Source organism: Miscanthus floridulus, chromosome 18, assembly GCF_019320115.1.
Source record: "Miscanthus floridulus cultivar M001 chromosome 18, ASM1932011v1, whole genome shotgun sequence".
Taxonomy (NCBI): domain Eukaryota; kingdom Viridiplantae; phylum Streptophyta; class Magnoliopsida; order Poales; family Poaceae; genus Miscanthus; species Miscanthus floridulus.
The window spans coordinates 105371700-105398633 of NC_089597.1; the positions used below are offsets into that span (position 1 = coordinate 105371700).

The 26934-nt window shown below is 45.5% G+C and overlaps 1 protein-coding gene and 1 pseudogene across 7 annotated transcripts; one reads left to right on the forward strand and one right to left on the reverse strand.

Annotated features, from left to right (window-relative positions):
- Nucleotides 1-324: 324 nt before the first annotated feature.
- Nucleotides 325-9568, forward strand: LOC136520305 (uncharacterized). Of its 7 annotated transcripts, XM_066513770.1 has the most exons (10): nt 325-4171; nt 4289-5440; nt 6030-6231; nt 6331-6478; nt 6902-6998; nt 7538-7673; nt 7766-8036; nt 8108-8150; nt 8238-8341; nt 8843-9568. In XM_066513770.1, the coding sequence occupies exons 1-10, from the start codon at nt 670-672 to the stop codon at nt 9254-9256; spliced, it is 6069 nt and encodes a 2022-aa protein (XP_066369867.1). In that variant the 5' UTR covers nt 325-669; the 3' UTR covers nt 9257-9568. The 7 variants fall into 7 exon arrangements, with proteins under 7 accessions (XP_066369867.1, XP_066369861.1, XP_066369865.1 ...); XM_066513764.1 differs by having other exon boundaries at nt 325-5440; XM_066513768.1 differs by having other exon boundaries at nt 325-5440; nt 7604-7673.
- LOC136520307 (protein TIC 21, chloroplastic-like) overlaps nt 7955-26934 on the reverse strand; it is a 36631-nt pseudogene continuing 17651 nt past the window's right edge.

A 26934-nucleotide genomic window follows, 5' to 3' on the forward strand; every position in this document is an offset into this window, starting at 1 on the left:
AAGTTTCGAAAATGCTAACGTGGCAGCTTCAAAAATTGATGAACCGTCGGAAAGGCCAACAAAGGTCGGTTGGCATACGCCCTGGCTGGGTTTATAAACCATATTTTTTCAGTTAATAAATAATATTTTTTTTACAATAAATTAATACTTTCAACCATAACTTATCAGCCAAACAAACGAAGCAAATATCACGAAAAGGAGTTAGCCTACCCGGGCCGCAATTCACAGGCACACCCCACCCACTCGTGCCCGTGCCGGCCGGCGCCTGCTGCACCTCCTGGCTCCTGGCCTAACCCAAACGTCAGATCGCATCGTGCTCTGCTTTCCCGATCAGACCGCACCAAAAGGCGGCACGTCATTGCTGGCGAGAGAATTCGCAGCCGAGACGGCAAAATCCAGGCCGCCACAGATCCCCTTCCCATCTCCTGCCCCCGGGTTCTCCGCAGGCCGCAGCCGGCAGACCCGATCAAGCACGCTGCCGTTGCCGGCTGGGCAAGCAAAGCAGCAGCCGCGACGCAGCACGCGATTCGCGCCGCCCCCCTCCTCTGATCTAACCCTAGAGCGCCCCGCCCGCCTCGGCGTCGCCGAATTGCAATCGCAATTCACCTAGTCCCGAGCCAATCCACGCGACGCTTCCTCTCCCCGGCGCTTCGTCGGGCGGCAATCGCCATGGATCCGCACCAACCCTTCGGCAACCCGCACCACCGCCGCGCCGCGCACCCCGGCCACCACCAGCACCAGCACCACCACCACTTGGCCGGCGGCGGCGGCGCTGCCCCCGCGCGGTCCAGGTATGACTACGAGTACGACTCCCGCTCGATCCCGTACCCCCCTCCCGACCACCACCCCCTCCCGCGCGTCCACCAACAGCCGCCGCCGCCGCCGCCTCCGCCCCAGCCGCTGCCCCCGCCGCCACCTCCCCCGCCGCACCACCGCCACGACGGCCCCCACTACGCCCCCCTCCCGCTCCGCCCCACTCCAGAAACCTACTCCCCGCCGCCGTACCACAACCCCCCTCCTCCTCATCAGCCGTACCACCAGCAGCGCCACGGCGGCGGCGGCGACTTCCGCCCCGCCGACGAGATCCGCCGCATCCCCAGCCACCACCCCCACCATCACCACCAGCAGATGCCGCAGTACCATCACAACCAGCAGCAGCCGCAGCACCATCACCAGCAGCAGCAGCCGCAGCACCTTCACCAGCAGCCACAACTCTCGTGGGAGGAGGCTGAGGAGGGGCGCTGCTACGCTGCCCACCAGCTGAAGCCGCAGCTCTCGTGGGAGGAGGCTGAGGAGGAGCGGCGCTACGCTGCCCGTCAGCTCCGGGTGTCGCTGTCGCCACCCAGTGCACGGAAGAGGTACCGCTGCGCCATGCATGACTCGGGTGATCGGGAGAGCACATCCAGCTCTGGCCCGCCACCCCGCCGCCAGAGGCAACAGCCGCACCCTGGCTATTCTCCCCCACCAGATGACAGTTTTGTAGATAGGGCAACTAGTTATTCTTACGGCAGCCACGAGGGCTTTGTGGCGCACAGCGACAGTAATGGAAACAGGAAGATGCCGATGTCCATGTTGACTATGTTGCCTGGCTCGCCTAGGCGAGCCCCACAGAAGATGGCTCCTACGAGATTGTCTGTGTGGCATCGTATTGAGGAGAATCCCTCACTGTATACGCCACCTTCTCCACGCAAGGTGCCAAAGGAGGTGCATATTTCGCCGAGCAAGACCAAAAACTCTGGGTCTGCTTCAAAGGAATTGGCCAGCGTAATTTCTTTGGATTGCAAGGCAAAGAGTTCTGATTGTAAGGGTAGTGATGATAGTGCAGGAATGAAGAAGAATGCAGCAAAGAAAACTGAGAAGGTGCTGTCCTCAGTTATTGTGAAGCCTTCACCAGAAGCCAAGGAAAAAGAAAGAGCTGTTAATAAGGTTACCAAGAAGCCTGACAAGGTTGGTAATAGTATACCAGGTTTCACGAGTGCAGGTGTGAGATCTGCAGCCTTTCCTGGGTCTGGTGTGAAGAAAGTGAAAAAGATAGTCATCAAGAAGATTGTTAGGAAGATCGGTGCCAAAGATAAACAAACTAGTAGTTCGACCATCTCAGAAAAGGACAGCGTTGATGCTAATGCGGATGCCTCTGAGAAAGAAGAAGCTAATGCAAATGCTTCTGAGAAAGAAGAAGGTGAGATCACAACATCATCTTTTGAAAAGGATGCTATCTCTGCACACAATTTGGTCAGTACTGGTGATACAGCTGGAGTTGCTAACAGTGTGGAGGTCCAGAAGGAACAAAATAATGATTTGGTGAATCTGAGTAAGAGCAATGCTGCTTCAACCATTGCATCTACGGATACTCTTGACACAGCAAGTGCTAGCCGGAGAAAGCATCCTGGAAAAGAAGATTATAAGAGCTTCGTGAATTCAATTGATGACAATGCATGTCCAGCCATTGAATCTACTAAAACATTTAATACAAGTGGTGTTGAACATCCTGGAAAAGAAGATGATAGGTGTTTCATCAATTCAAGTGTTAAAAATGCTACCCTTCATTGTGAGAACAATAATTCTCAACCAGAAGAAGAGGGTGAAATTCTGGCTGTTTCAGGTCCAGTGAATGTTGGAATTAATTGCGCAAGGATTCTTGATGCGGAACCACATGATTGTGAAGTGGAAAACATGGAAGGCAACAAAGTTCCTGAGGTCCTGAGTGGAAATAGTGCTGTTTATGTGAATGGAGCTAAGGATTGTACAACAGAAGTTAGTGGAAGTGAGGATGGCAGGAGGGAAGAAGGCCTTTTCTTTCTAAATGATCCCATTAGAAGTCCTAGTACAGATGAAGTTAGCATGACTCCGAGCAAGGATAACCATGAAAAAAAGGGTATGATTCTGATTGGTGCAAGTGAAGTGTGTGCTGCTTCTGTAGGCCAACCTGAGGGAAATCCCAAGATAGCAGAAGCCGCTGTTACTCATGGTGCACGTAAGGAAGAAGGCAATCTGCTGAACAATCCAGGAGAAAAGGATGTGGCATCTTTTGGATCTTCGGGAACCCTTAATACCACGGAAAAAAGTGTTAATGAGATTACCCAGGAGAAAGAGTGGAGAATGCCCATTGAACCAAATGAAGCTACTTCTTTTGCACACCAAAATGTGCAAGCCTTGAGTACATTACAAATTAATGTTAGTGAGAATATCCAGAAGGAGAGCCAAATGCCCATGGATTCAAGTGCTTTTCAAACAATAGAATGCGCCGAAGCTCATAACACAATAGAAATTGTTAGTAGTAAGTTTGCTCAGAATGTAGCGTGCAAGAGCCCCATGGATTTAAATGGGACGAATGTAGGAACTTCAGATAACTCCTTGTACACTCCAGAGTTTGATGTAGCAGGTGGAACCGACGATAGCAGCATGCAAGTTGATTTCCACGATGCGAAAGCTGCTTTAAGTAAGCAAGATCTTCCCCTGGAAGTAGTGGATACAGATACCCATGCTCTGCAGTCATCCAGAGATACAGAGAGCACAATTCTGCCATCATTGGATGATGATCCTATGAAGGATTCCTCCGGTGCTGTTATTCTGAATAATGGTGTAGGGAGGAGCACTTCATCTCAAGTAGCAGAACTGACACATCTTCATAGACCCCACCCGCCTCCTGACCACAACCCATCCTCCTTACATTCCCATGATTCGCCATCTGTATCTGGTAACAGTGAGCATTCTGTTCCTACAGCTTTGACCCTTGGTAATAATATCTATTTCAGTAGTGCAGAGAGTGAGGGACAGCCTGAGGAAAACCATAACCTAGTGGATGTAAACCAAGGATTTGATGTGACAATGACAGAATTTGGTAATATTGTCAAAAGAAAAGGTGAATCTGGCAATGACTTTATGAATGCAGGCAGTCAGAATTGGTTGACTTTACCACTTACTGTCAGCTGCTTGGGTAATGATGCTACTGGTAGTAATGAGAGGTTAGGTTTAGAGCAGATTGTGGATGAAGGTGCCTCTGTCTGTCAGGATCATGATAGTATGCCAGATATTGACCAGCGTGGCAATATTGATATTTTGTCTGGCCAGGATCACAGCCTCAAACTATGTGATATCAGTATGCCTCAAGCAGACCTTTTGGCAACCGAAGAGGGAAATAAGGATGTTGAGGATGAGATTGTTCTCCCAGGTTCTTCTGTTAATTCTTTAAATGTTTTAGATCACAATAGTTATCGCACAGTGGATAAACCTATAGATAACCTTAATAAACCGATTCTCTTATCTTCACAATCTGCTGATGCACCAGGTCGAGAGTTAGCTTCTTCTCAGGTATCTGTTGATTCTGATCACACCTATCATGGAAGTACCGAGGACCCTGTGGGCGTGTCAAGTACAACACATGATTCGATATCCTCCTGGATTGAAGCCATTGTATCAGAAGCTAAAAAGGATCATCAATCATGCAAATCCTCTCTACTTCCTATCAGTTCTCCAGACAAGGTATCAGCACCAAAGGAGGATAGCAAGAAGGCATTGTCAGATTCAGTAGTCAACTCTGTAGTAAAATCTCCTCCTCGAATTAATATTGCAAGCTCCATAGTATCTAAGGTACCTACTAAACAGGTGGCTTTGCCTGGTTCATTGCGAGAGCCCCCTCGCTTAAACCAGAATGCAAGGAACAGGACATGGCGTCGTGACAATGTGCCATCTTCTAATTCATCATTGCATGTTTCACAGACTTCAGGATTGCCCCCTAAACTCCCAGTAAAAAAGAACAGCAAAAGTGAAAACTCTTATATCCGCAAGGGTAATGCCCTCATTAGAAATCCAGGCACTGGAAATCATCTTCATTCTTCTTCTAGTCTAGATTCTCAAAATAAGTTGAGTAAGCCTGTTATGAGGAGAAGCATGAACTTTGTCAGGAAAGTCGATTCAAAAGACGTAGCACATTCTCATATTTCAGTTGAAAGACCCAAGACCCCACCTTTGCCACTTCACACCAAATCCATCAGTTGTGCTGTGAATGTTTTGGAGCCATTGTCTCAAAATTTGCAGCAACAGGTCCTTGAAACTGAAAAGGAAGATTCCAGTGGGCAGGTTAACTCAGGTGCTGACAATCCAAGCATTATTAGTTCACACAAGTCTGAAGCCCTTGATGCTGGTAAAGCATTTTATGTTAGACCAAAGTTAAATCAACTTGTTGCTGCACAGGGGCAACATCTTGGTGAGTCGAGTAACATTTCCTTGGATAAGATTATGTTACTGCAGCCATCCGCAACATTTGATCTCTATTTCAAGAAAAGGAGAAATCAGATTATTTTGGGTCCCTCTACTTCTGATGCTCCGAGTTCAAAAGATACATCTCAGGCCGAGAATATAAAGTCAGGTGAGAGTAAAGTTCTAATGTCTGCATCTTCCAACAACAATATCACTGTGGCAAAGGACAGGCCGCACAAAGGTAACATGCTATAAAAAATACTTGTTCATACTTGTTCGGCTGTTCCTTGTACCTTTAACCAAGTTGTTATTTAATTAACATGTTAGCATTCTCTAGTATGCTGGAACCTGTTTGGAAATTACATATAGTGTATTTCACGTCTATCGAGCAAGTGGTTTTGCATGTCTGTCTTTTTTTATTTCAGTTATTTCTTTAGTGTAAATTAGAAGGAACATTAGCTAAATTGAAAAATTGAGAACCATAACTAAATATGAATGATATTATTGCCAAACTATGCATACCTGGTTATAGTCCTATAGATGACCTTTCCTCTTGGTATCCCACTCTTTCACCTTTTGAAGATCGAGACATGAACACCTTTCTCCTGCTTTTTCTATGATGAGTTGATGACTTCACACTGTTTTTCCTACAAGATTTGGTCACTACTTGTCAAACTTTGTGTAGACAACATCTTTGTTCTAAACTACATTGCTGCCAGCCTTTTCTTTCTTTTCCCTCTTGACCTATGCTTTCTGAGGGCATGTACTTGGACAATGAAGCAATGCTAATTCATTTTGAAATATCATTTGTGTAAATTTTCTAAATGCAGCTCTTCAGACAACAAATACTGTCAGAAGTTTCTCTCATGTCTGGACACTTAGTGGACAAAATCCTCGAAAGAAATCTTTTGTGGGAGCTAGTCATATGAAGGCCTTCCCTCGTATACTTCCATGGAAAAGAAAAATATTCTTCCAGAACTTCAGAGGCAGTTACTCTTCGTTGTTGAATACAAGCTCTATAGGGATAATGAGGTAACCAATACCAGAATGGCCTTAATTTTCCCTTATTCTGTATTGATTCATTCCATTCAATTTGTTAATAGCAAGTCATGATCCTCTATCATTTGTCAGAAAATTATTGCAAACAAGGAAGAGAAGTACTATTTACACCGTCTCTACTGATGGATTCTCTCTTCGGAAATCTGGAGTGTTAAGTATAGGCAGGTCAAGTTTGAAATGGTCAAGGTCCCTTGAGAAACATTCTCAAAAGGTTAATGAGGTATTGAATTCAGAGATGCATATTCTCCCTGATCACTCATTGAGTAATCCATGTGAATTTAGTTTAGTGTCCTAACCACCACTGCATTATATTCAGATGCGGAATTCAATGGAAACATGTGAGGATAGATTTAAATATAACTGCATTTTCTTTTAGCTCTTGAAGCTCAAATATAAATATTATTCTTAATGAATCCCTGTTTTGAGAGTTAACATTTGTTAGACTGCTAGTAGGGTCATGAGAACATATACTAGACTATCTTGTTTCCTAGTTTCATTTGTTAAATGTTATTTCAGAATTAGTAACTTGCATAGTTTCTATGTTTTTCAACACCAAGAACATTATTTTGTTTAGTTTATAGAGCTGCTGCCTTGCACTATTTTTGCTTGATCAAACATGCGCAATCTGAAATCTGGATTGCAGGAAGCTACGCAGGCAGTTGCTGAAGTTGAAAGAAAGAAAAGAGAAAAGAGAAAACGGCAGTCTCTCCGTAACAAGGGAAGGAATGGTAATGCATTAGGTATCTTTCGATGGTCATAAACTAAAATATTATATGCATGAGATACATAACTAGAAGGGCAGGCCTGGTGCAGTGGTGAGAGCTGTCTCACTGAGTCACCAGGTCGTGGGTTCGAAGCAGCCTCTCCGCAGATTTTGCGGGGGGAAGGCTTGCCTCGGTTTTTCCCTTCTCCTGTTCCCCAGACCCCACTCATGTTGGAGCCTCCGGCACTGGGTCTGCCCTGCCATGAGATACGTAACTGTATAATTCCATGCAATGCAATTGTTCTGTTTTTCATATGACTTTCAATCTTTCATGCTTCTTTGCCTTAAAATTTAATGAGTTACTGATGCACCAGATTGATTTTCAATTTGTGTTTTCTAAGTCTTAACATGTTCTACACTTTGTAGTCCAGTTTAAGATTCATGGTTGAATAATTAGCAATTATTCATGATTATCTACCTTTCCATGTTGGAACACTTTGGTTTGGACTACCTTTCTTAGAGCTATCAGTACCTAGTCTCCTAATTATCATATCTGATATTTCCATTTCTCACTAGATTTGTGTTGTTTTGACTTACGGTTCATGATTCCCATTTTGTTTTCTGATCGATACTCTGCATCAGTTGCTGCCAATCAATTAACAAATAGCAGCAGAGCATCTTCAGATTCAAGGGTGTCGTCAACTTGCAATGAGTATGTTTCGCACCATGTTGCATTGTATCTTGTATTAGGAGTAACAGACAGAATCATGACATCTGTTTCTCTACTTGTCTTTCTATGAGCAGATACGTGCGTGTTAACAAAGGTAACCAACTGGTCAGAAATCCGAAGAAAGTAATCCGCATGCTAGCAAGTGAGAAAGTTCGATGGAGTTTGCACACTGTTAGAAGACGGTTGGCAAAGAAGCAGCAATATTGTCAATTCTTCACTCGCTTCGGCGAGTGTAAAAAATCTGGTGGCAAGTGTCCCTATATTCATGACCGAGCTAAAGTGGCTATCTGTACTAAATTTCTTAAAGGCTTGTGTTCTAGTACTAATTGCAAACTAACTCACAAGGTAAGATTTCTTCTTGATTCTACTAGTGGTCATGGCTTCATTCTTTTCCATCACGAGTATCTGTCCTGCAGGTCCTGCCAGAAAGAATGCCAGATTGTTCTTACTTTCTGCAAGGTGATTCATTTCAGTGTCATTGTACCGTTGTTTACTATCCTTTGCAATTGATTGCCTGCTTACATGTATGTTTGGCATCGCTAGCAGGGCTCTGTACCAACACAGCCTGTCCCTATAGGCATGTGAAAGTGAACTCGAACGCCCCTGTTTGCGAAGATTTTTTGAAGGGATATTGTGCTGATGGTGATGAGGTATTTATGATAGCACTAGAATTATATTGATCTTAAATTTTTGTTCCGCACCTTGCATTGGAGGGTAGGTAGGCACATGATTTCCTATGGAGGTAGCAAGCATAAAGCTTGCTTCCACTGGGTTGTTAGTGTGAACGATATTTCGTATGAGAATTAATATATGTAGGTTGGTGTTCTTCCTTTGTATATTTGTTCTAGCATGAAATGTTTTATAGGACATAGAGTGTCAAAGTATCCACCTTTTAGTTCCTTAATTTTGGATAATCTAATTTAGTTGAGTGTTGATTCTTCATAGATAAATAGATCAGAAAGGTTGCCTCTTTTTGGGGGAAACCTATGCTGGAAAAGCATGCTGTCTCTGCTTTAAGTAAAAACACGTCTCTGCTTTAAAACAGAGCTCGTTCATCTTTTAAACTTCTGGGGCCTTAGATGAACCTTTATGGTTCTGAATCAAGATCACTAATCTTTTCATGGACTTGAAACAATCTCTGTTACGAGCAGTGTCGTAAAAAGCACAGCTATGTATGCCCCGTCTTTGAGGCGACAGGAGAGTGCCCACAAGAATCAAGATGCAAGCTTCATCACCCCAAGAAGAAAAACAAATCCAAGAGAAGCAAAGTAGACACCGTCCAAAACAACAGTTGGGGTCGGTATTTTGATACAAGCATTGGCCATGGCAGTGGAGGAAGGATAGTTTCTTTGGAGGAAGAAGAGAGACAGAAACCAGAGCAAGTCTCTGGTGAGGACTTTGCTGACTTCATTGAACTTGGTGCTGATATTGAAGTCCCTGAAGATGCAGACGCTTCGGATGACATACAGCCGATGGAATTGGACTCAAGGAATCTCGAGATGCAGGCTGACAATCTTGACGCGATAATCAAGCCACTTCGGATCATGAGAACGGCAAGAGTTTGATGAGTTCTTTTGTTGGATACAGCTGCAGTGTTACTGGGTCAGGGAGGTATGTTATGCTATGTATGACGAGGCAAAGGTGCTGACTGGAGTTTCTAATTCTTGAAGACTGGTTCTGACGGGCCGTCAGTTTTTACTTGGCTGAAGGTTTGATTTTGTTCATCTTGTACATCTCTTAGAAAATATACAGGGTCCATATGGCAGTGGTAGAGGCCATGAGGGTTACTGGCTGTTAACCTGTGTTTTTTCAACGTTACCCAGAGTTGAATGTAACAAACAGTGCTTTACAATAGCATAGAGGAAATGAAGGTTTCATTTTGTTGCGCTGCACATCGTTTGGTTATATAAAATTGTTAAATTCTTCCTTTAGACACATTTTGATGATGTGCATACAAAGAAACTTGCTCTCTGCAGTAAAAAAAATAACATAATCTGGAGCTGGAACCAGGCTTCCAACCTGACAGCAATGTGGTATTCTGTTTCTGTGAGGCAGCTTTCGTATGTTTGGAAGCTGTCAAGCTTACAGACTAGGCTCTTAAATCGATTTAAGCTCATATGGTTCAAAACGAGCGGAGATCTATGGATACAATAGATCCGTATTGGACTACAATAATAATAATAAAAAAAACTGGTGATATACTCGTCAGGTCAGGAGGATTTTGCGGACACGCTCATGCCGGTTTTGGCACTGGGGCAGCTTCTGTTTTAGACAACGTTACAGACCGCAGTAGCTCCAGTGAGCTGGATATCCCAAGGAAATGTGAAAGGATCGTGTTGGCTGAAGCCTGTAGATGATAGAAACAAAAGGCAAGAAAACGATGAGTGCTCTTGTATCAGTAATAACGTAGCGAAACTACCAGTTATATTGAATAAATAAAGAAATGGACTGCCACAATGTCAAACAAACATAGTAATACCAATTGGACTAACATAAATTGAATTTTAAAAATCAATGGAGGTCTAGAGCTTTAGTTATGATGAGAATTAGACACTAGCTATTGGAAATAATATTGGTTTTCAGTTGTGGACCCGTGTTCCAATATTTGTGTGAAGATAATCTATGCCAGACTACACAAAACAAACTTTCCCATTAGAAAGAAAGCATGAAACGCCCACGTAAGCTATTCTTACTGTACACTAAACACAAATGAAAACAAAAATAAACAGTGGCATACCTGAACAAGAAAGATATCTAAAGCAAGAACGGGACTCTGTCCAGGGGATATTCCCTGGTAGTAGGGCACTGGTGAGGTAGTGAGTGCTTTGCCTACCAAAGCACCTACAGTTGCCTGCAGGCCAAGAACTGCAGCAGCCATTCCAACAACATTAAGCACGATACTGTTCCTCAGATTATTAACCACATCCGCACGTGGAGGAGCCTGAAAAAGGAGAAAACAGTTTTAGTTTTGGCTCAGAAGCATGTCTAGAGCATTTTATCAAGAGCACCACATAAAAGTAAGATAACAGAATTCTCCGTAGGAGTTTGATTCCTATTTTTATTTAGCTTGAATCAGAAATATATTCCAGCCACTTTACTTCCAGCAGATTTAGCGAAATAAGTCAAATACTACAAATAATGTGCTGATGGGTGTAAGATCCAGATGAGGACATGAAGCAGCTGTAGACAGGTGGAAGATGGTGCGAATATAATAGGCTAAGTGACAGCAGAAATATTTTGTTCCACGGAGAAAAAGAAAATAATGCTGCAGTTTTACAACTATTTCAGGCGATGTAAGTACCTTCGAAGGTTCATTTGCTGTTCTTTTAAGCCTTTCAGAAAGGCGGATATAACCATATGACTGGAAGACTGAGATGAAGGCCATGACGATGCCAACTGCAGTTGCACAGAATGTGAAGGGAGCTGTTACATTCCCTGTAGCAGCCGCAGAGAATGACAGAATCCCAGCCGAAACAAATGTACACACTGAGACCAAAACCCCAGGGTACCCAAATTCTTAAAATGCCGTGCTGTTTTCTCTAGTTTTTTTGCAAACCTGCAAAAGAAAGGTAAGTACTGATTGGCTAGTGTCGAGTTCATAAACCCGAGGGCCCTCGCGGACCGACTTCCCAATAGAGGCTCGGCCCAGCAGGCAACGTTGCAAGCAGCGCGCGACTCATAGGCCGACCCAAGTACCTAAACTACAGGCCAGAAGGGCGATCAAATCACCGACCGGAAGGCCTGACCGAGGAGGAACGACACCCGTTTCTGACCCTGGCCCACCTCTCCGACTGGAGCGCTCGCTTTGGTCTTCAGCCCGCCTCTAGACGGCCTCTCCGACCGGAAGGCCTGTCCAAAGCACTACTTCCGACTCCGACCCGCATCTCCGACCGGGGATGCGGCAAACCCCTGCTCACTGCTCTTCTCCGACTGACGCGATCAGAGCCGACTGGGACCAACCGACCGGGGACGCCCGCTCGATAAGGACCAAAACGGACGGAGAAAGTAAGGCAGGACGCACAAGTCAAATCGCAATACCAGGGTCCGTACCCTATGCACCTGCAGAAACAGTACTCTGCAATCTCCCTGACACAAATAGAGTCAAAACAGTGTTGTAGGCGTCGACATTTTCCCCTACAGTATTGTGGGCGCCATTAACTCCCTTACGGTAAGGCTGCCCCCACATGCCTCTGGGCATCGACAGTGTTGTGGGCGCCGGCATTTACCGTACCAGGCGAACATGGTAAAACCCTTTGCATGCCCCCAGGTCTCAACAGAGTGGCAGGCGCCGACGTCTGCCATGCCCGAAGAAAACAACACAACCTCCCACATGCATCTGACATCCAACAGTGTTGTGGGCACCTACCATCATCCTGTACCCGTCGGCGTGGACAACAAGGCTTAGAAGTATACGTACTCTCTCCCTCTCACTTGTAAGGCCATCCCCTTCATCTATAAAATAGGATGCGCTCTCTCCCAACATTCAGGTTCATTAAGTTCATTCAGATTCACCAGATCGATCAAGTTCACTAGTTCACAACCATAGAACTGCCAGGTTCGAACCACAAGCACACGCTTGAACACTTAGCTCATAGCGGGGCTTCTGTCACTCTCGGCCCTTCCGACTGGACCTCTTGTACCCCCATCTTTCTCCTTCTCGTTTGTAACCCCACTGCAAACTTCGAGCACCTGGGCTCAGGAATAAAGTCACTGACCGAGTGGAACTGGACATAGGGCACGTTGCCTGAACCAGTATAAACCCTATGTCATTGAGTGCTACGCCACCTCCGATCACAATGTATGACAAAACTACAAATATTTACTTGTTGGTCACTTTCTGCACCGACAGTTGACGCCGTCCGTGGGGAAGACGTTGTACGTTCAACACTTTTTGGTCATCGGATGGCCTACTTTTCCGCCACCTTCGCCATGGTAGGCTCAAGCGATACTACTCGCTTCGGCTCACTGGAGTTTCCCGCACTCCCACCTGTTGGGGCGTGGGTTCCACCCGTGTTCAAGCCGTCCTAGGCCTTCCTCTTTGGAAGCCTGGACTTCGTCGCCGACCGGCTCGACGTACTACACCTTCGCGAGGAGGCTCTCGTTCTGACGCCCATCGGAGGGGCGCCCTCCATCGGCTCCGGGACGCACAACGACTTCAACGACGAGGCATCTGCGCTTCATTCCGAGCAAACTCTCTGCTCAAACCCCGCTGTGAGTGATGTGCATACTGTTATTTACTCTCTATTTACTATCTCCCACCGATTATCCAAAGGGACAGTATTGACCGCACCACGAACACCATACGATCGGTTTCCCTATGACCTCGCATTCCCCGCGGACGCGTGTGCTCGGGGGCTCTAAAGGACGCTGTCGCCATCCCCTCTCACATCTGAATTCATGGGAATGGCGAGCTATGCTCCTACCACTTTCCACAAACTCCCGGATGATGAGGGCGAGAGCGATGGCTCCAGCATCGTCGCTCTCGAACAAGGAGAACCCCTCCTCCTCTACGTCGCGGCCAGTAACCATGTGGTAAGTGCCACCCTAGTCGTATAAAGAGAGGAACCGGGACACCACCTTAAGGTACAACGACCCATATACTTCGTCGGGGAGGTACTCACTGACCCTAAGGTCCGGTACCCCTAGGTGCAGAAGCTCCTATACGCCGTGCTAATGGCAACCTAGAAACTCCTGCACTACTTCACCGGCCACGAAGTCGCAGTCGTCACTTCATACCCGCTCAGAGACATCGTCTACAACCGTGACGCCGTGGGATGGATCTCCAAGTGGGCACTCGAACTCATGGGCCACGACATTAGGTATATCCCCCGTACCGCTATTAAGTCTCAAGCTCTCATGAATTTTGTTGCCGAATGGACGGAGGTCCAGCTACCGACCCTAGATGTCACCCACGAGTACTGGACAATGTACTTCGACGGGTATGTCATGGCGCCCGGATCGGGGGCTGGAGTGGTTCTGATCTCCCTGGATGGGAATAGGCTCTGCTATGCCATCCGCCTCCACTTTTTAGTCTCAAACAACGTCGTGGAGTATGAGGCCCTCATTAACGGACTACACATCGCCATCGAGCTTGGTGCTACATGACTCTATGTTCGCGGCGACTCAGAGCTGATCGTTGATCAGGTCATGAAGGAGTCTTGGTGCTACCCTCATGGCAGCATACTGTCAAGAGGTGCGCAAGCTCGAGGACAAATTTGAAAGTATCTAGGCCCCTAGTTGGGTTTCGGTGATTAATGATAATACGTGATTACTATGACTAACGTGTGTTTTGCAGAGGCAATTAAGTTAGGTCATGGTAATGGAGATCGATTGGGCTATCATGGTGGTCATGCCCCTACGATGGAAATTGTTTTGGTTTTCAAAGGATGGACGACAAGGTTAAGGATGGACTAGTTCTAAGTGTCGATTGGAGTTGAAGATACACTTAGAGTAGTTTAGGACTTTGTTTTTCCTTTGGCCATACTATTAAGGGGGGTATGGACGGGTAGCTTGACCTAGGTGAGTCTAGTGGGTTAGATGTGGTGCACACTTGCTAAACCTATCACTAGGTAGCTCCTAAAAAGCCCTTAGATCCATTGGAGCAAACTTCATTCACGTATGATCGAAAGTTGGAAGTGAATGGAGGGTCAAATGCTGACCGGACGCTAGCTTCGGTGTGACCGGACGCTGGCGCAGAGTCCGGTCAGTTCATTTGATCAAGGTGAAGTCGTCTGGAAGTGACCGGACACTGAGGGGTGAAGTGACCGGACGCTGAGTCCTAGCATCCTGTTGACTACAGTAAGGTTCCAGAGAGGGAAAATCATGACTAGACGCGTCCGGTCAGTGATGACCGGACACTGAGTCCCAGCGTCCGGTCGACTCCAGTAAGGTTCTAGAGAGGGAAAATCACGACCAGACACGTCCTGTCAGTGCTGACCGGACGCTGTTCAGCGTCCGATCACCCACTTAAACACTGAACTGACCGGTGCGTCCGGTCAATATGACCGGAGCGTCCGATCACCCCGCAGAGGCACATAACTGTTCATTTTTTAGCCATGCTTATAAATACTTCCTCCATTCGTGTGTGGGGGTACTTTTGCTCATTCCAATAGCTGAGAAACACCTTTGAGAGTGCCAAGAAGAGCAAGGTCCTAGTGAGGTAATTGAGATTTAAGAATCCCAAAGAGAGCCCTCATTAGTGAGATCAAGAGTAGCAAAGTGTGCATTCACCCTTCTCATTAGGCTTGTCGTGGTCAAGTGAGAGTTCGTGCTTGTTACTCTTGGTGATCGCCATCACCTAGAAGGCTTCATAGTGATTGGGAGTTTGGTGATCATCCGGCAGAGCTTGTGGATGACCCAACTCAAGTTGTGAGCGGTTGTGGGTGATTCACCGCGACGGAGTGTCGAAGAATCAACCCGTAGAGAGCACTTGATCCTTGCATGGATCAAGGGAGAGCTACACCCTTACGCAGGTGCTCCAACGAGGACTAGTGGGGAGTGGCAACTCTCCGATACCTCGGCAAAACATCGCCGCGTTCCTCCTTCTCTATTTACTTTGAGCATTTACTTTGAGCAATTCAATTCTTGTCATTTACATTCATATAATTGCCATGCTAGAGTAGGATTGGAACATAGGTTGCTAAACTTTTGTGCGGTAGATCAATAGATACACTTTCTAGGCACAAGGGGTTAATTGGGCTAACCATAGGACTTAATTATTGTAAAAAAATTAGAATTAGCCCAATTCACCCTCCTCTTTGGCATCTTGATCCTTTCAATTGGTATCGAAGCCTCGTGCTCACGTATTTAGGCTTAACCGCCTAGAGAAAGATGTCTCACGGGGATGGACCTCCTCCTATCTTTGAGGGGGATGATTTTCTATATTGGAAAATCAGCATGGAGGCGTATTTAGAAGCTCTAGATGTTGGAATACTTAGAGCCGCCTCACAAGGCTTCCCAAAACCTCGGGATGCTACACACCTACAAGGCGATGAGGTGAATTATGAAAAATGGAATGCGAAGGCTCGAAACACCATCTTTAGAGGCCTTTGCAAAGATGTGTTCAACCGGGTGAAGAACCACAAAGACGCCCATGCACTATGGTCGGACGTTTGTGCGCTCCATGAGGGAACAAAGAGTGAGTGTGAGGAACACTATCATCTTGTTATGAAAAAGCTTAACTCTTTTGAGATGCTTTCCAAAGAATGTGCTAATGAAATGTATTCACGCTTGAATGTTCTTGTAGAGGAAGTCAATGGGCTTGGACTCACTCAAATGCAACCATCCGATGTTATAAGAAAGATCTTGAGTGTCCTCTCCATTGACAAATATGGGCATATTGTGACCGTGCTTCATCAAGGTAATCTTTCCACCGCTACACCAACACAAATCTTAGGAAAGATCAATGCTCATGAGATGTACATGCACATCACACCACAAGATGGCTCATCCTCTACTAAGAAGAAAGAAAAAGACTTAGCATTCAAAGCTAGCCAAGAGAAGGGCAAAGCAAGGCTTGAGTATGAGAGCTCAAGTGATGATGAAGTTGATGATGCAAGCCTTGCTCTCATGGTGAAAAGAACCACCAAGATGGTAAAGAAGCTCAACAAGAGTGGCATCAAGTTCGATGGTAAGAAGAAGAAGTTCTTCACAAGCTCTAGAAGGAAGCCAATCTCCGAGATGGATTGCTATAATTGTGGAGAACTTAGTCATCTAGCACATCAATGCACAAAGCCCAAGAAAGATAAGTACAAGAACAAGTACAAGGGCAAGAAAGATGACTCAAGCAATGAAGAAGAAGATGAGAAGAAGAAAAACAAGCCATACAAGAAGAGAGATGGCAAGAAGAAGGACTTCCACAAGAAGAAGAAAAGTGGAAAGGCATACATCGTCGGTGATTGGTTCACGGACATTGATTCATCTAGTGGCTCATCCGATGATGATAGTGACAATGAGAAGGTGGCCGCCATTGTTATTGACTCTTCATCATCTTCACCGCCACCACCACCACCATCCCCTACACACATATGCCTTATGGCCAAGGGTGATCGCAAGGTATCAAATGATTATAGTAGTGGTGATGAACATGCTAGCAATGATGATAACGATAGTGATGATGATGAATATGAATCACCTTCTTATGATGATCTTGTTAAATTGCTAAATCAATATACTAAGATCATTAGAAAGAGTAGAGCTAAGAATGAAAAACTAGAGGCTAAGAATGATTCACTTTTAGCAAAATGTGATATAGCCGAAAAGGCTAGTGTTGAGCTTAGAGAAGCAAATGATGCTATATCATCCAAACTCAAGGAGCTCAAATCTTCTAAGAAAGAGCTTAAAGATAAACATGATAAATTTGAGGGGATGCACAAAGAGCTCATCACTAGCCATAACAAGCTAAAAGAAGAATATACTACTCTTAAGATTAATCATGATAATCTTGTCATTGCTCAAGAATTTCTATCCAATGAGCCACATGATGCTACTAACAATGTTGTTAAGATTGATATAGCTACATCATGTGATGATTTGATCATTGAGAGCATTGAGCAAAGTTTTAGTAGCAAGGGCAAGCAAGTGGTTGAGGCCAATGATTATGATGAGTTTGTCAAGCTCAAGAATGACAATGAAAAGCTCAAGAAAGATCTTGAAGAGCTCAAGACCACCAACACCATAGTACTTGAGACTAGTGATCATGATGGTGACTTGATTCTTGAGAATGAGAAGCTCAAAGAAGAGAACAAGAAGCTCAAGCAAGAGAAAAATAATGATGCTCTCAAGGAAGAGAACAAGAAGCTCAAGTTGGAGAAAGAGCATCTCAAGATTGGATTGAGCAAGTTCACAAGAGGCAAGCATCTTCAAAGTGAGCTACTAATGAACACCGTCATGAAGATGGATAGAAGTGGCATTGGGTACATGGCAAACAAAGAAAAGAAGGCTCAAGATCAACAACAATAAAAGCCAAAGCCAAAGAAGTATTTTGAATGTGGACAAGAAGGCCACTTTGCCCATGAGTGCCAAACTCCACCACAACCCTTGCCCAAGCATGCTAGACCTTTTGCCTTCAATGCTCATTACATGCTTAGAAATGACTCTAGTGGGAAGATGAAAGTCATGTTCTTAGGACCTCCCAACAAGAATAGGTCTAAGAAAATTTGGGTAGCAAAGTCACTTGTTGAGAAGGTGAAGGGCCCTCAACAAGTTTGGGTTCCTAAAGCTTGATCTCTTATGTGTAGGTGAACTACAAGACCGGTAGAAGTCATTGGGTTATTGATAGTGGTTGCACACAACATATGACCGGTGATCCTTGTATGTTCACCTCACTAGATGAAGAAGTAGATGGACAAGAAAGAATCACATTTAGAGATAATTCTAAGGGCAAGGTTAAAGGATTGGGCAAAGTGGCAATATCAAATGATCATTCTATCTCAAATGTGCTCTATGTTGCTTCATTGAGCTTCAACTTGCTATCCGTTGGACAATTATGTGATCTTGGCTTCCAATGCTTGTTCACCGAGAAGGAAGTTGTTGTATCTAAGAAGGATGATGATCAAGTGATATTCAAAGGATTTAGATACAACAACCTATACTTAGTGGATTTCACCTCCGAAGATGCTAACTTGAAAATATGCCTATTCACTAAAACAACACTTGGGTGGCTATGGCATAGAAGACTTGCTCATATTGGGATGAGCTCACTCAAAAAGCTAATGAAGAATGATTTGGTGAGAGGGTTGAAGGATGTGAAGTTTGAGAAGGACAAGCTTTGTAGTGCATGTCAAGCCGGCAAGCAAGTTGCAAATACTCATTCAACAAAAGCTTTCATGTCAACCACAAGAGTGCTAGAACTCCTTCACATGGACTTATTTGGACCAACAACATACAAGAGTTTGGGAGGAAATCTTTATTGTCTTATGATTGTTGATGACTATTCAAGATACACATGGGTATTCTTCCTTCATGACAAATCTGAAGTTGCATCTTGCTTCAAGAAGTTTGCTAAGAGAGCACAAAATGAATTTGAAATGAAGCTCAAGAAGATTAGAAGTGACAATGGGAAGGAATTTGACAACACAAACATTGAAGCCTATTGTGATGAAGTTGGGATCAAGCATGAGGTCTCCGCAACATATACTCAACAAAATGGTGTAGTTAAGAGAAAGAACCAGACATTGATCACTCTTGCAAGACTAATGCTAGATGAGTACAACACCCCCGAGGCTCTATGGGCAGAAGCTATCAACACCACATGCTATGCATCCAACCACCTATTCCTTCAAAAGTTCCTTGGCAAGACACCTTATGAGTTGCTCAATAGGAAGAAGCCGGACATCTCCTTCTTTAGGGTGTTTGGTTGCAAATGCTACATCTACAAGAAGCGGCAACACCTAGGGAAGTTTCAAAGACATTGTGATATTGGTTTTCTTGTTGGTTACTCATCAAAGTCTAAAGCATATAGAGTATTTAATCATGCCACCGGCTTTATTGAAGAAACATATGATGTGGAATTTGATGAATCTAACAGCTCCCAAGGAGCACATGAGAATCTTGATGATGTAGGTGATGAACCATTGAGGGAGGCTATGAAGAACATTCCAGTTGGAGACATCAAGCCTAAAGATGATGAAGATGATGTACAAGTGATTGATCCACCTTCTTTATCAAATGTGCCACAAGATGGTGATAAAGATGGGAGAGTAGAAAATAAAGACACTTATGTCTCTCATGATCAAATGGTGGTACAAGCACAAGATGTTGATGCTCCACAACCTCCTCCTCAAGTGGTCAATAGAAGAAAAATACCTCTACTACAAGATCATCCACAAGATCTCATCATAGGGAGTCCATCAAAGGGTGTAATGACTCGCTCACAAAAACTTGCTTCATTTATTGCACATCACTCTTTTGTCTCTTGTTTTGAGCCTACTAAGGTAGAAGAGGCTCTTCGAGATCCGGATTGGATAAATGCCATGCATGAAGAGTTGAACAACTTTACCCGCAATAAAGTTTGGACTCTTGAAGAGCAGCCAAAAAGTGCAAAAGTCATTGGAACAAAGTGGGTGTTCCACAACAAGCAAGATGATCAAGGCGTAGTTGTGAGGAACAAGGCAAGACTAGTTGCAAAGGGGTTCTCTCAAGTTGAAGGTTTGGATTTTGGAGAGACCTTTGCACCGGTCGCAAGACTAGAAGCCATTCGTATCCTTCTTGCATATGCATCACATCATGACATGAAACTATATCAAATGGATGTGAAAAGTGCATTTTTAAATGGCTTTATTAATGAACTAGTCTATGTTGATCAACCTCCCATGTTTGAAGACCCTAGATATCCTAATCATGTTTATAGGTTGTCCAAGGCGTTATATGGGCTTAAGCAAGCCCCAAGAGCTTGGTATGAGCGCCTTTAGGACTTCCTTATTGAGAAGGGCTTCACCATTGGGAAGGTCGACACCATACTATTTACCAAGAAGTTTGATGGGCATATCTTCATTTGTCAAGTGTATGTTGATGATATCATCTTTGGATCATCAAATGAAGATTCTTGCAAAGAGTTTGGTGAATTGATGTCGAAGGAGTTTGAGATGTCAATGATTGGAGAGCTTACATTCTTTCTTGGTTTTCAAGTCAAGCAAATGAGAGAAGGGATTTTTATCTCTTAAGAGAAATATACAAATGATCTTCTCAAGAGATTCAAGATGGATGAATGTAAGCCAATCAAGACACCAGTGCCAACTAATGGACATCTCGACCTAGATGAGGGAGGTAACACGGTTGATCAAACTCTCTACCGCTCTATGATTGGTAGCCTGTTATATTTAACCGCATCTAGGCCCGACATCATGTTTAGTGGGTGTATGTGTGCTAGATTTCAAGCTAATCCTAAGAAAACTCATTTGATTGCCATTAAAAGAATTCTTAGGTATCTTAAGCACATACCAAGCATTGGCCTTTGGTATCCCAAAGGATCTATATTTGAATTAGTTGGCTATTCCGATTTGGATTATGCTAGTTACAAAGTTGATAGAAAAAGCACATCCGGAGGGTGCCATTTGCTTGGTAGATCACTTGTGTCTTGGTCCTTCAAGAAACAAAATAGTGTGGCTTTGTCCACCGTCTAAGCAGAATACATTGCCGCGGGTGCTTGTTGTGCACAAATTCTTTACATGAAACAAACTTTGCTAGACTATGGTGTAGTTCTAGAAAAAGTACCTCTTTTGTGCGATAATGAAAGTGCGGTAAAACTTGCAAATAATCTAGTTCAACACTCTCGCACCAACCACATAGATATCCGTCATCACTTTCTTAGAGATCATGTTACAAAGAATGATATTTCACTAGAAGGTGTAAGGACCGAAGATCAATTGGCGGATATCTTCACTAAACCGCTAGATGAGGCGACTTTTTGTCGATTGCAGAATGAGCTCAATGTTCTTGATTTTAGTAACTTCACTAAAAATGAGCTTGTGTTGTCCCTTGCATTGCATTGTAATATACAACATGTTTTCTTTTTATGGTAATGCATATAGGGCTTGTCTAACATGGTTAAGATAACCGCCAAAAAGCGTGTGAAGAAGCTTAACCTTGGATCAAACTTGACAAGCAACTAGATTCACTTTCAAGTATTGCATTGCATATGCATGAATGTTGCTTTGTCGTTTATCTTCAATTGCCCTCATATTGCCTATTTTCTTAAAAAGAATTATAGCCTAAGGTAAAATATTTTGATAAATTTGAGGGTTTGAGAGAGGTCACTCACATCTGTCCCAATTGGTGTTTATTTGGATCTTATTGAAGTTGGCACTTGATTGGGAACAGGCAGCACGAAGGACTTTGAAGATTTGCTAGAAAAAGAGTGATCGGACGCTGCACCGGACTCCGATGTCCAGCGTCCGGTCAGTTCACAGGAGGTGAACTGCTGCTGAGAAGGAGTGACCGGACGCTGAAACAGTGCTTTCCCAGCGTCCGGTCAAATGGCGATCCAGCGTTCAGTCGATCGAAGACGATGAAGACAGCTTGCACTGGACTCTGTCTGTGTCTGGTCGGGGTTCACCTAACGCGTTCAGTCGTGATTCCAGGGGTTTTGGACCTCTCTGGAATCGACCGGACACTGGGTGGCAGTGTCCGGTCGTTGCCACCAGAGCGTCCGGTCAATAGAAAATGTGCGGGAATCAAACTCTTTTCTTCGTTTCCTTTTCTACTCCGTGGGGGCCACTATAAATCTCCGCGCGTGTTTAATCTAATCTCTATTCTCGCCGTCTCTAGCGCCGCCATCATCGCCTGAGCCACCGGTGCCCGCGCCTCCACACGTCAGCACCGCCGCGCCGAACCCTAGTGCCGCCGCCATGCTCCTCCACGCCATGCCCGTGCCGTCGGTGCCCGCGCCTCCCCGCATCAGTCACTCCGAGGTTAGGGTTCACGCCCACCTCCTAGACCACAGGGTTTGCCTCTAGTGACTCACTTGGATTTGAGGGCTGCCACGGCCAAGCAGGTGCAACAGCTTAGATTTGTAGACTTTGAGCAGTGGTTTCCATCGAGGTGGGATGAGCATGCTTCAGAGGGTTTCTACACACCTCTGTAGGAAGATTTTTTTAATGCATATATTAATAGTGGGGTAGTATTCAGATCTCAGAGGGTGTGCAACATTGAGACCATTGTAGCAGCAGCTAGAGAGCATATTCGTCCCTACCTATCTTACCTATCAGGGCTGACAGATTTACTTGGACAGATAGGCCTATATGTTCCATCTTGGGTCCGTCAGTTCTATGCTACACTCTGGATTGACCCGCAGCACAGATTTATACACTTTGCATTTAGTGGCAGAGATTACATGCTAACGAGCACTAGGGTCAGAGAGATACTTAGGCTTCAAGAGTAGCCCGTCCAGCTACATAAGGTTTGCTATGGACAGACAGCGCCCCCTAGACACCCTCATGGCGGTATGATGCCCCCTACAGATCTAGTCCGCCATTGCTTAACAGAGCCATTCGGCTAGGGGTCTAGCAGGACACCCAGTGATCTCACTCCCACTGCTAGAGTGCTTGATGCCATTATAAGGAGGACACTGCTTCCGAGGATGGGGTATCGCGAGGGCTTGACTCACATACAGTTATGGTTACTGAACACTGATGCAGCAGACAATGTTTGACATTTGGGATCTCCTTCTACAGAGATGGAGGATACTATTATAGAGGGGTTCAGGGGTCATAGGCAGCTGCCATATGCTCACTGGATTACATTCCTGATCCACAGGGCAGTTACTATGAGGCCACCAGAGATGCTGACAGAGTATAGTGGTGCTACTACAGAGTTCCCCGCATACAACATGACTTAGATTATCTGACATAGTGCAGTGAGGACACCTAGCCAGCTGAGTCGATGTCCAGAGGTGCCAGAGACTATAGCTCAGCAAGATGAGACCATTAGGAGCATAGCAGCTATAGAGGAGGAGCAGCTTGATACTCAGCAGGAGGGGATTGTTGCAAGCGATCCTAGTGACAGCTCAGATGATGACTACTAGCCTATTCCTCAGATGCCTCCATGACGACATGACCATGAGGTTGGTAGCTCTAGTTTAGCTCCATCTACACCACAGACTGACCCCGCTCTACTTGCCATACTTGAGCGGATGAGGCAAGATCAGGCTTGCTAGGCATAGGAGACCGCCACTACTTTCACACAGTTCCAGACTAGGTAGGATGAGTTCCAGCGACAGAAGCAGGTGATCCAGCAGCAGCAGCAGGCTATACAGCAGCAGCAGGCCATGCATCAGCAACAGCTCCTCATACAGCAGCAGCTCCTTGGATTTATTCAGCATGTTGTGACAGCTATTGGGGCTCCACCGCCATAGTCTTTGCCCTAGCTAGGTCAGCCTGCCACCACTTCTATGACTCCAGCTTTATAGCCTAGTGGGCTTCAGAGTCAGGGACAACCACTAGCATAGTTTGCTTCACCTACAGAGTAGGTGTCCTAGTGGTTTGCCTCGCTAGTGTTAGCCCCACAGTTCACACCTCTTTAGACGGGCTTCACATCGGCTCAGACTTCCTCACTGCTAGTGCCAGATACCTCAGTCTCCAGAAGTCTTGGAGCGACTTTTAGTGAGTTGATAGGGCAGCCTACTCCACCATATTTACATATCCTAGGTCCTTCTACAGTTGCACCTATTACCGAGACTACAAAGATGCTCCCTTCTTCCATTGCATCATCAGAGCCGCCTGCTTTAGTAATACCTGCATAGTCTACGGCCGCTCTAGTCCCTGATCTGACCTAGACCACTTTAGCATGGCTTCCAGCTATAGAGGGCCAGACAGCTCAGAGCTCAGGGTTAGATGATGCTGGCACATAGTTCCAGCTCGCTCCTCATACCTCAGCGCCTGACTCATCCGCTGTAGCCCCACCAACCGACCCTTAGGTTTTGGTGTTTGACGCCAAAGGGGGAGAGGGATTGAGTATGTTAGAGTTAGGGGGGAGCGACTACTTATCTAGGGGGAGCTTAGTATTCTATTATATTTGGTTTTTATGTGTGATACACTATTATGCATTTGTGTGCTTACTTTTGTGCATCAAACTATATTTATGTGATAGTGATATCTATGTGATCGTGATATTTGACATGTGTGCTCTCTATTTCGAATGTTGTATATGTCATATCACTTGTGTTATGCTCATTTGCTTTACTTCCACGTTTTACTCTGATGCAAATGAGCTTTATTACTTGTACTCATGCTTATTTCACATCTTTTGAGTACATCATGTTAGCTTGGGTCATATAAGCTTGCCTAACTCTTTTGTTCTTATTGTCAAAAGCTTATATGAACCAAGCATGTTAAAAACCTCAACTCTTTTACATACTTGAGGTGGTATTGTCATCAATCACCAAAAAGGGGGAGATTGAAAGCATCTAGGCCCCTAGTTGGGTTTCAGTGATTAATGATAATACGTGATTACTATGACTAACGTGTGTTTTGCAGAGGCAATTAAGTTAGGTCATGGTAATGGAGATCAATTGGGCTATCATGGTGGTCATGCCCCTACGATGGAAATCATTTTGGTTTTTAAAGGATGGACGACAAGGTTAAGGATGGACTAGTTCTAAGTGTCGATTGGAGTTGAAGATACACTTAGAGTAGTTTAGGACTTTGTTTTTCCTTTGGCTATACTATTAAGGGGGGTATGGATGGGTAGCTTAACCTAGATGAGTCTAGTGGGTTAGGTATGGTGCACACTTGCTAAACCTAGCACTAGATAGCTCCTAAAAAACCCTTAGATCCATTGGAGCAAACTTCATTCACGTATGATCGAAAGTTGGAAGTGAATGGAGGGTCAAATGCTGACCGGACGCTGGCTTTGGTGTGATCGGACGCTAGCGCAGAGTCCGGTCAGTTCATTTGATCAAGGTGAAGTCGTCTGGAAGTGACCAGACGCTGAGAGGTGAAGTGACCGGATGCTGAGTCCTAGCATCCGGTCGACTATAGTAAGGTTCTAGAGATGGAAAATCATGACCGGACGCATCCGGTCAGTGATGACCGGACACTAAGTCCCAACATCCGGTCGACTCCAGTAAGGTTCTAGAGAGGGAAAATCATGACCGAACGCGTCCGGTCACCACTTAAACACTAGAGTTCAGGGAGAACTTACCGATGCTAGAGTAGGATTGGAACATAGGTTGCTAAACTTTTGTGCGGTAGATCAATAGATACACTTTCTAGGCACAAGGGGTTAATTGGGCTAACCATATGACTTAATTATTGCAAAGAAATTTAGAATTAGCCCAATTCACCCCCTCTCTTGGGTATCTTGATCCTTTCAAAATTCTAGGGGATCGAGCTGCATCACATCCCCCGAAAGGACAACGATGCCGTTGATTTTCTTGCAAAATTGGCTGCCAGGCAGGATCCATCCCCAAGTGGGGTCTTCATCAACGATGTCCACGAGCCATCCGCCCGCATCCTGGAAGGTCTAGTCTAGACACACCCAAACGCCCAGCCAGCGCCTAGGGGCTCCAACCCCGACGCCAAGCCAGCACCCCGGGGCTCCGACCCTAGCGGCAAGCCAGCGCTCGGGGGCTCCGATCCTAGTACCTCCATGACGATGTCACCCGCTAACGTCGCCGTATTGGCGCTCAATCAAACCGACTGGCGAGCGCTGCTACTTGCCTACCTCCTCGAGGAGGTTTTCCCACCCAAAAGGACCGAAGCCCGATGGATCGCTCGACGCACCAAGACTTTCATTGCGCTCGGTGATGAACTCTACAAACAGAGTCCATCGGGGCTGCTCATGAAGTGCATCCCCACCAACCAGGGGAAGCAGCTCCTCCTCGAGGTCCATGCTGGGATTTGTGGACATCACATGACCCCAAGGTCGCTAGTTGGAAAAGCCTTTCGCCAAGGTTTTTCCTGGCCCACCGCGCTACGAGATGTAGAGGAGGTCGTCCGCAGGTGTGAAGGATGCCAGTTCTACGCTCGGCAAACCCATTTGCCGGCACAGGAGCTCCAAACCATCCCTATCATCTGGCCATTCATGGTCTAGGGCCTCAACATGGTGGGAACCCTAAAAAGGGCCCAGGCGGTTTCACTCACCTACTCATAGCAGTCGATAAGTTCACTAAGTGGATAGAGGCTAAGCCCATCACCAACATCCACTCAGAAGAGGCGGTCAAATTCTTCCTCGACATCATCTACTAGTTCGGTGTTCCTAACTGTATCATCACTGACCACGGGACTAACTTCACCGGAAAGAAGTTCCTAGACTTCAGTGATGGATACGACATCAGGATCGACTGGGCCTTGGTCGAACATCCACGTACTAACGGTCAGGTCGAGCATGCCAATGGCATGGTCCTCTAAGGACTTAAGCCACGCATCTTCGACCGACTCAATAAGTACGCCAGACGATGGGTTGTAGAGGTCCCAGCGATCCTCTAGAGCCTAAGAACGACCCCAAACTGATCCAAAGGGTTCACACCCTTCTTCTTGGCCTACGAAGCTGAGGCAGTGCTGCCCTCTGACCTCGACCATGGCGCCCCAAGAGTGAAGGCTTTCGACCATGACCGAGCCATGGAGGCTCAGCAAGACGTAGTCGACCTGCTCAAAGAGGCCCATGAGATGACCGTCATCCGCTCCGCTCGCTACCAGCAAACTCTCTGCAGGTACCATGAAAGGAAGATCAGGGGAAGATACTCGAAGTCGGTGATCTCGTACTCCAGAGGACCCAATCAACGAAGGAAAAACACAAACTCTCTCCA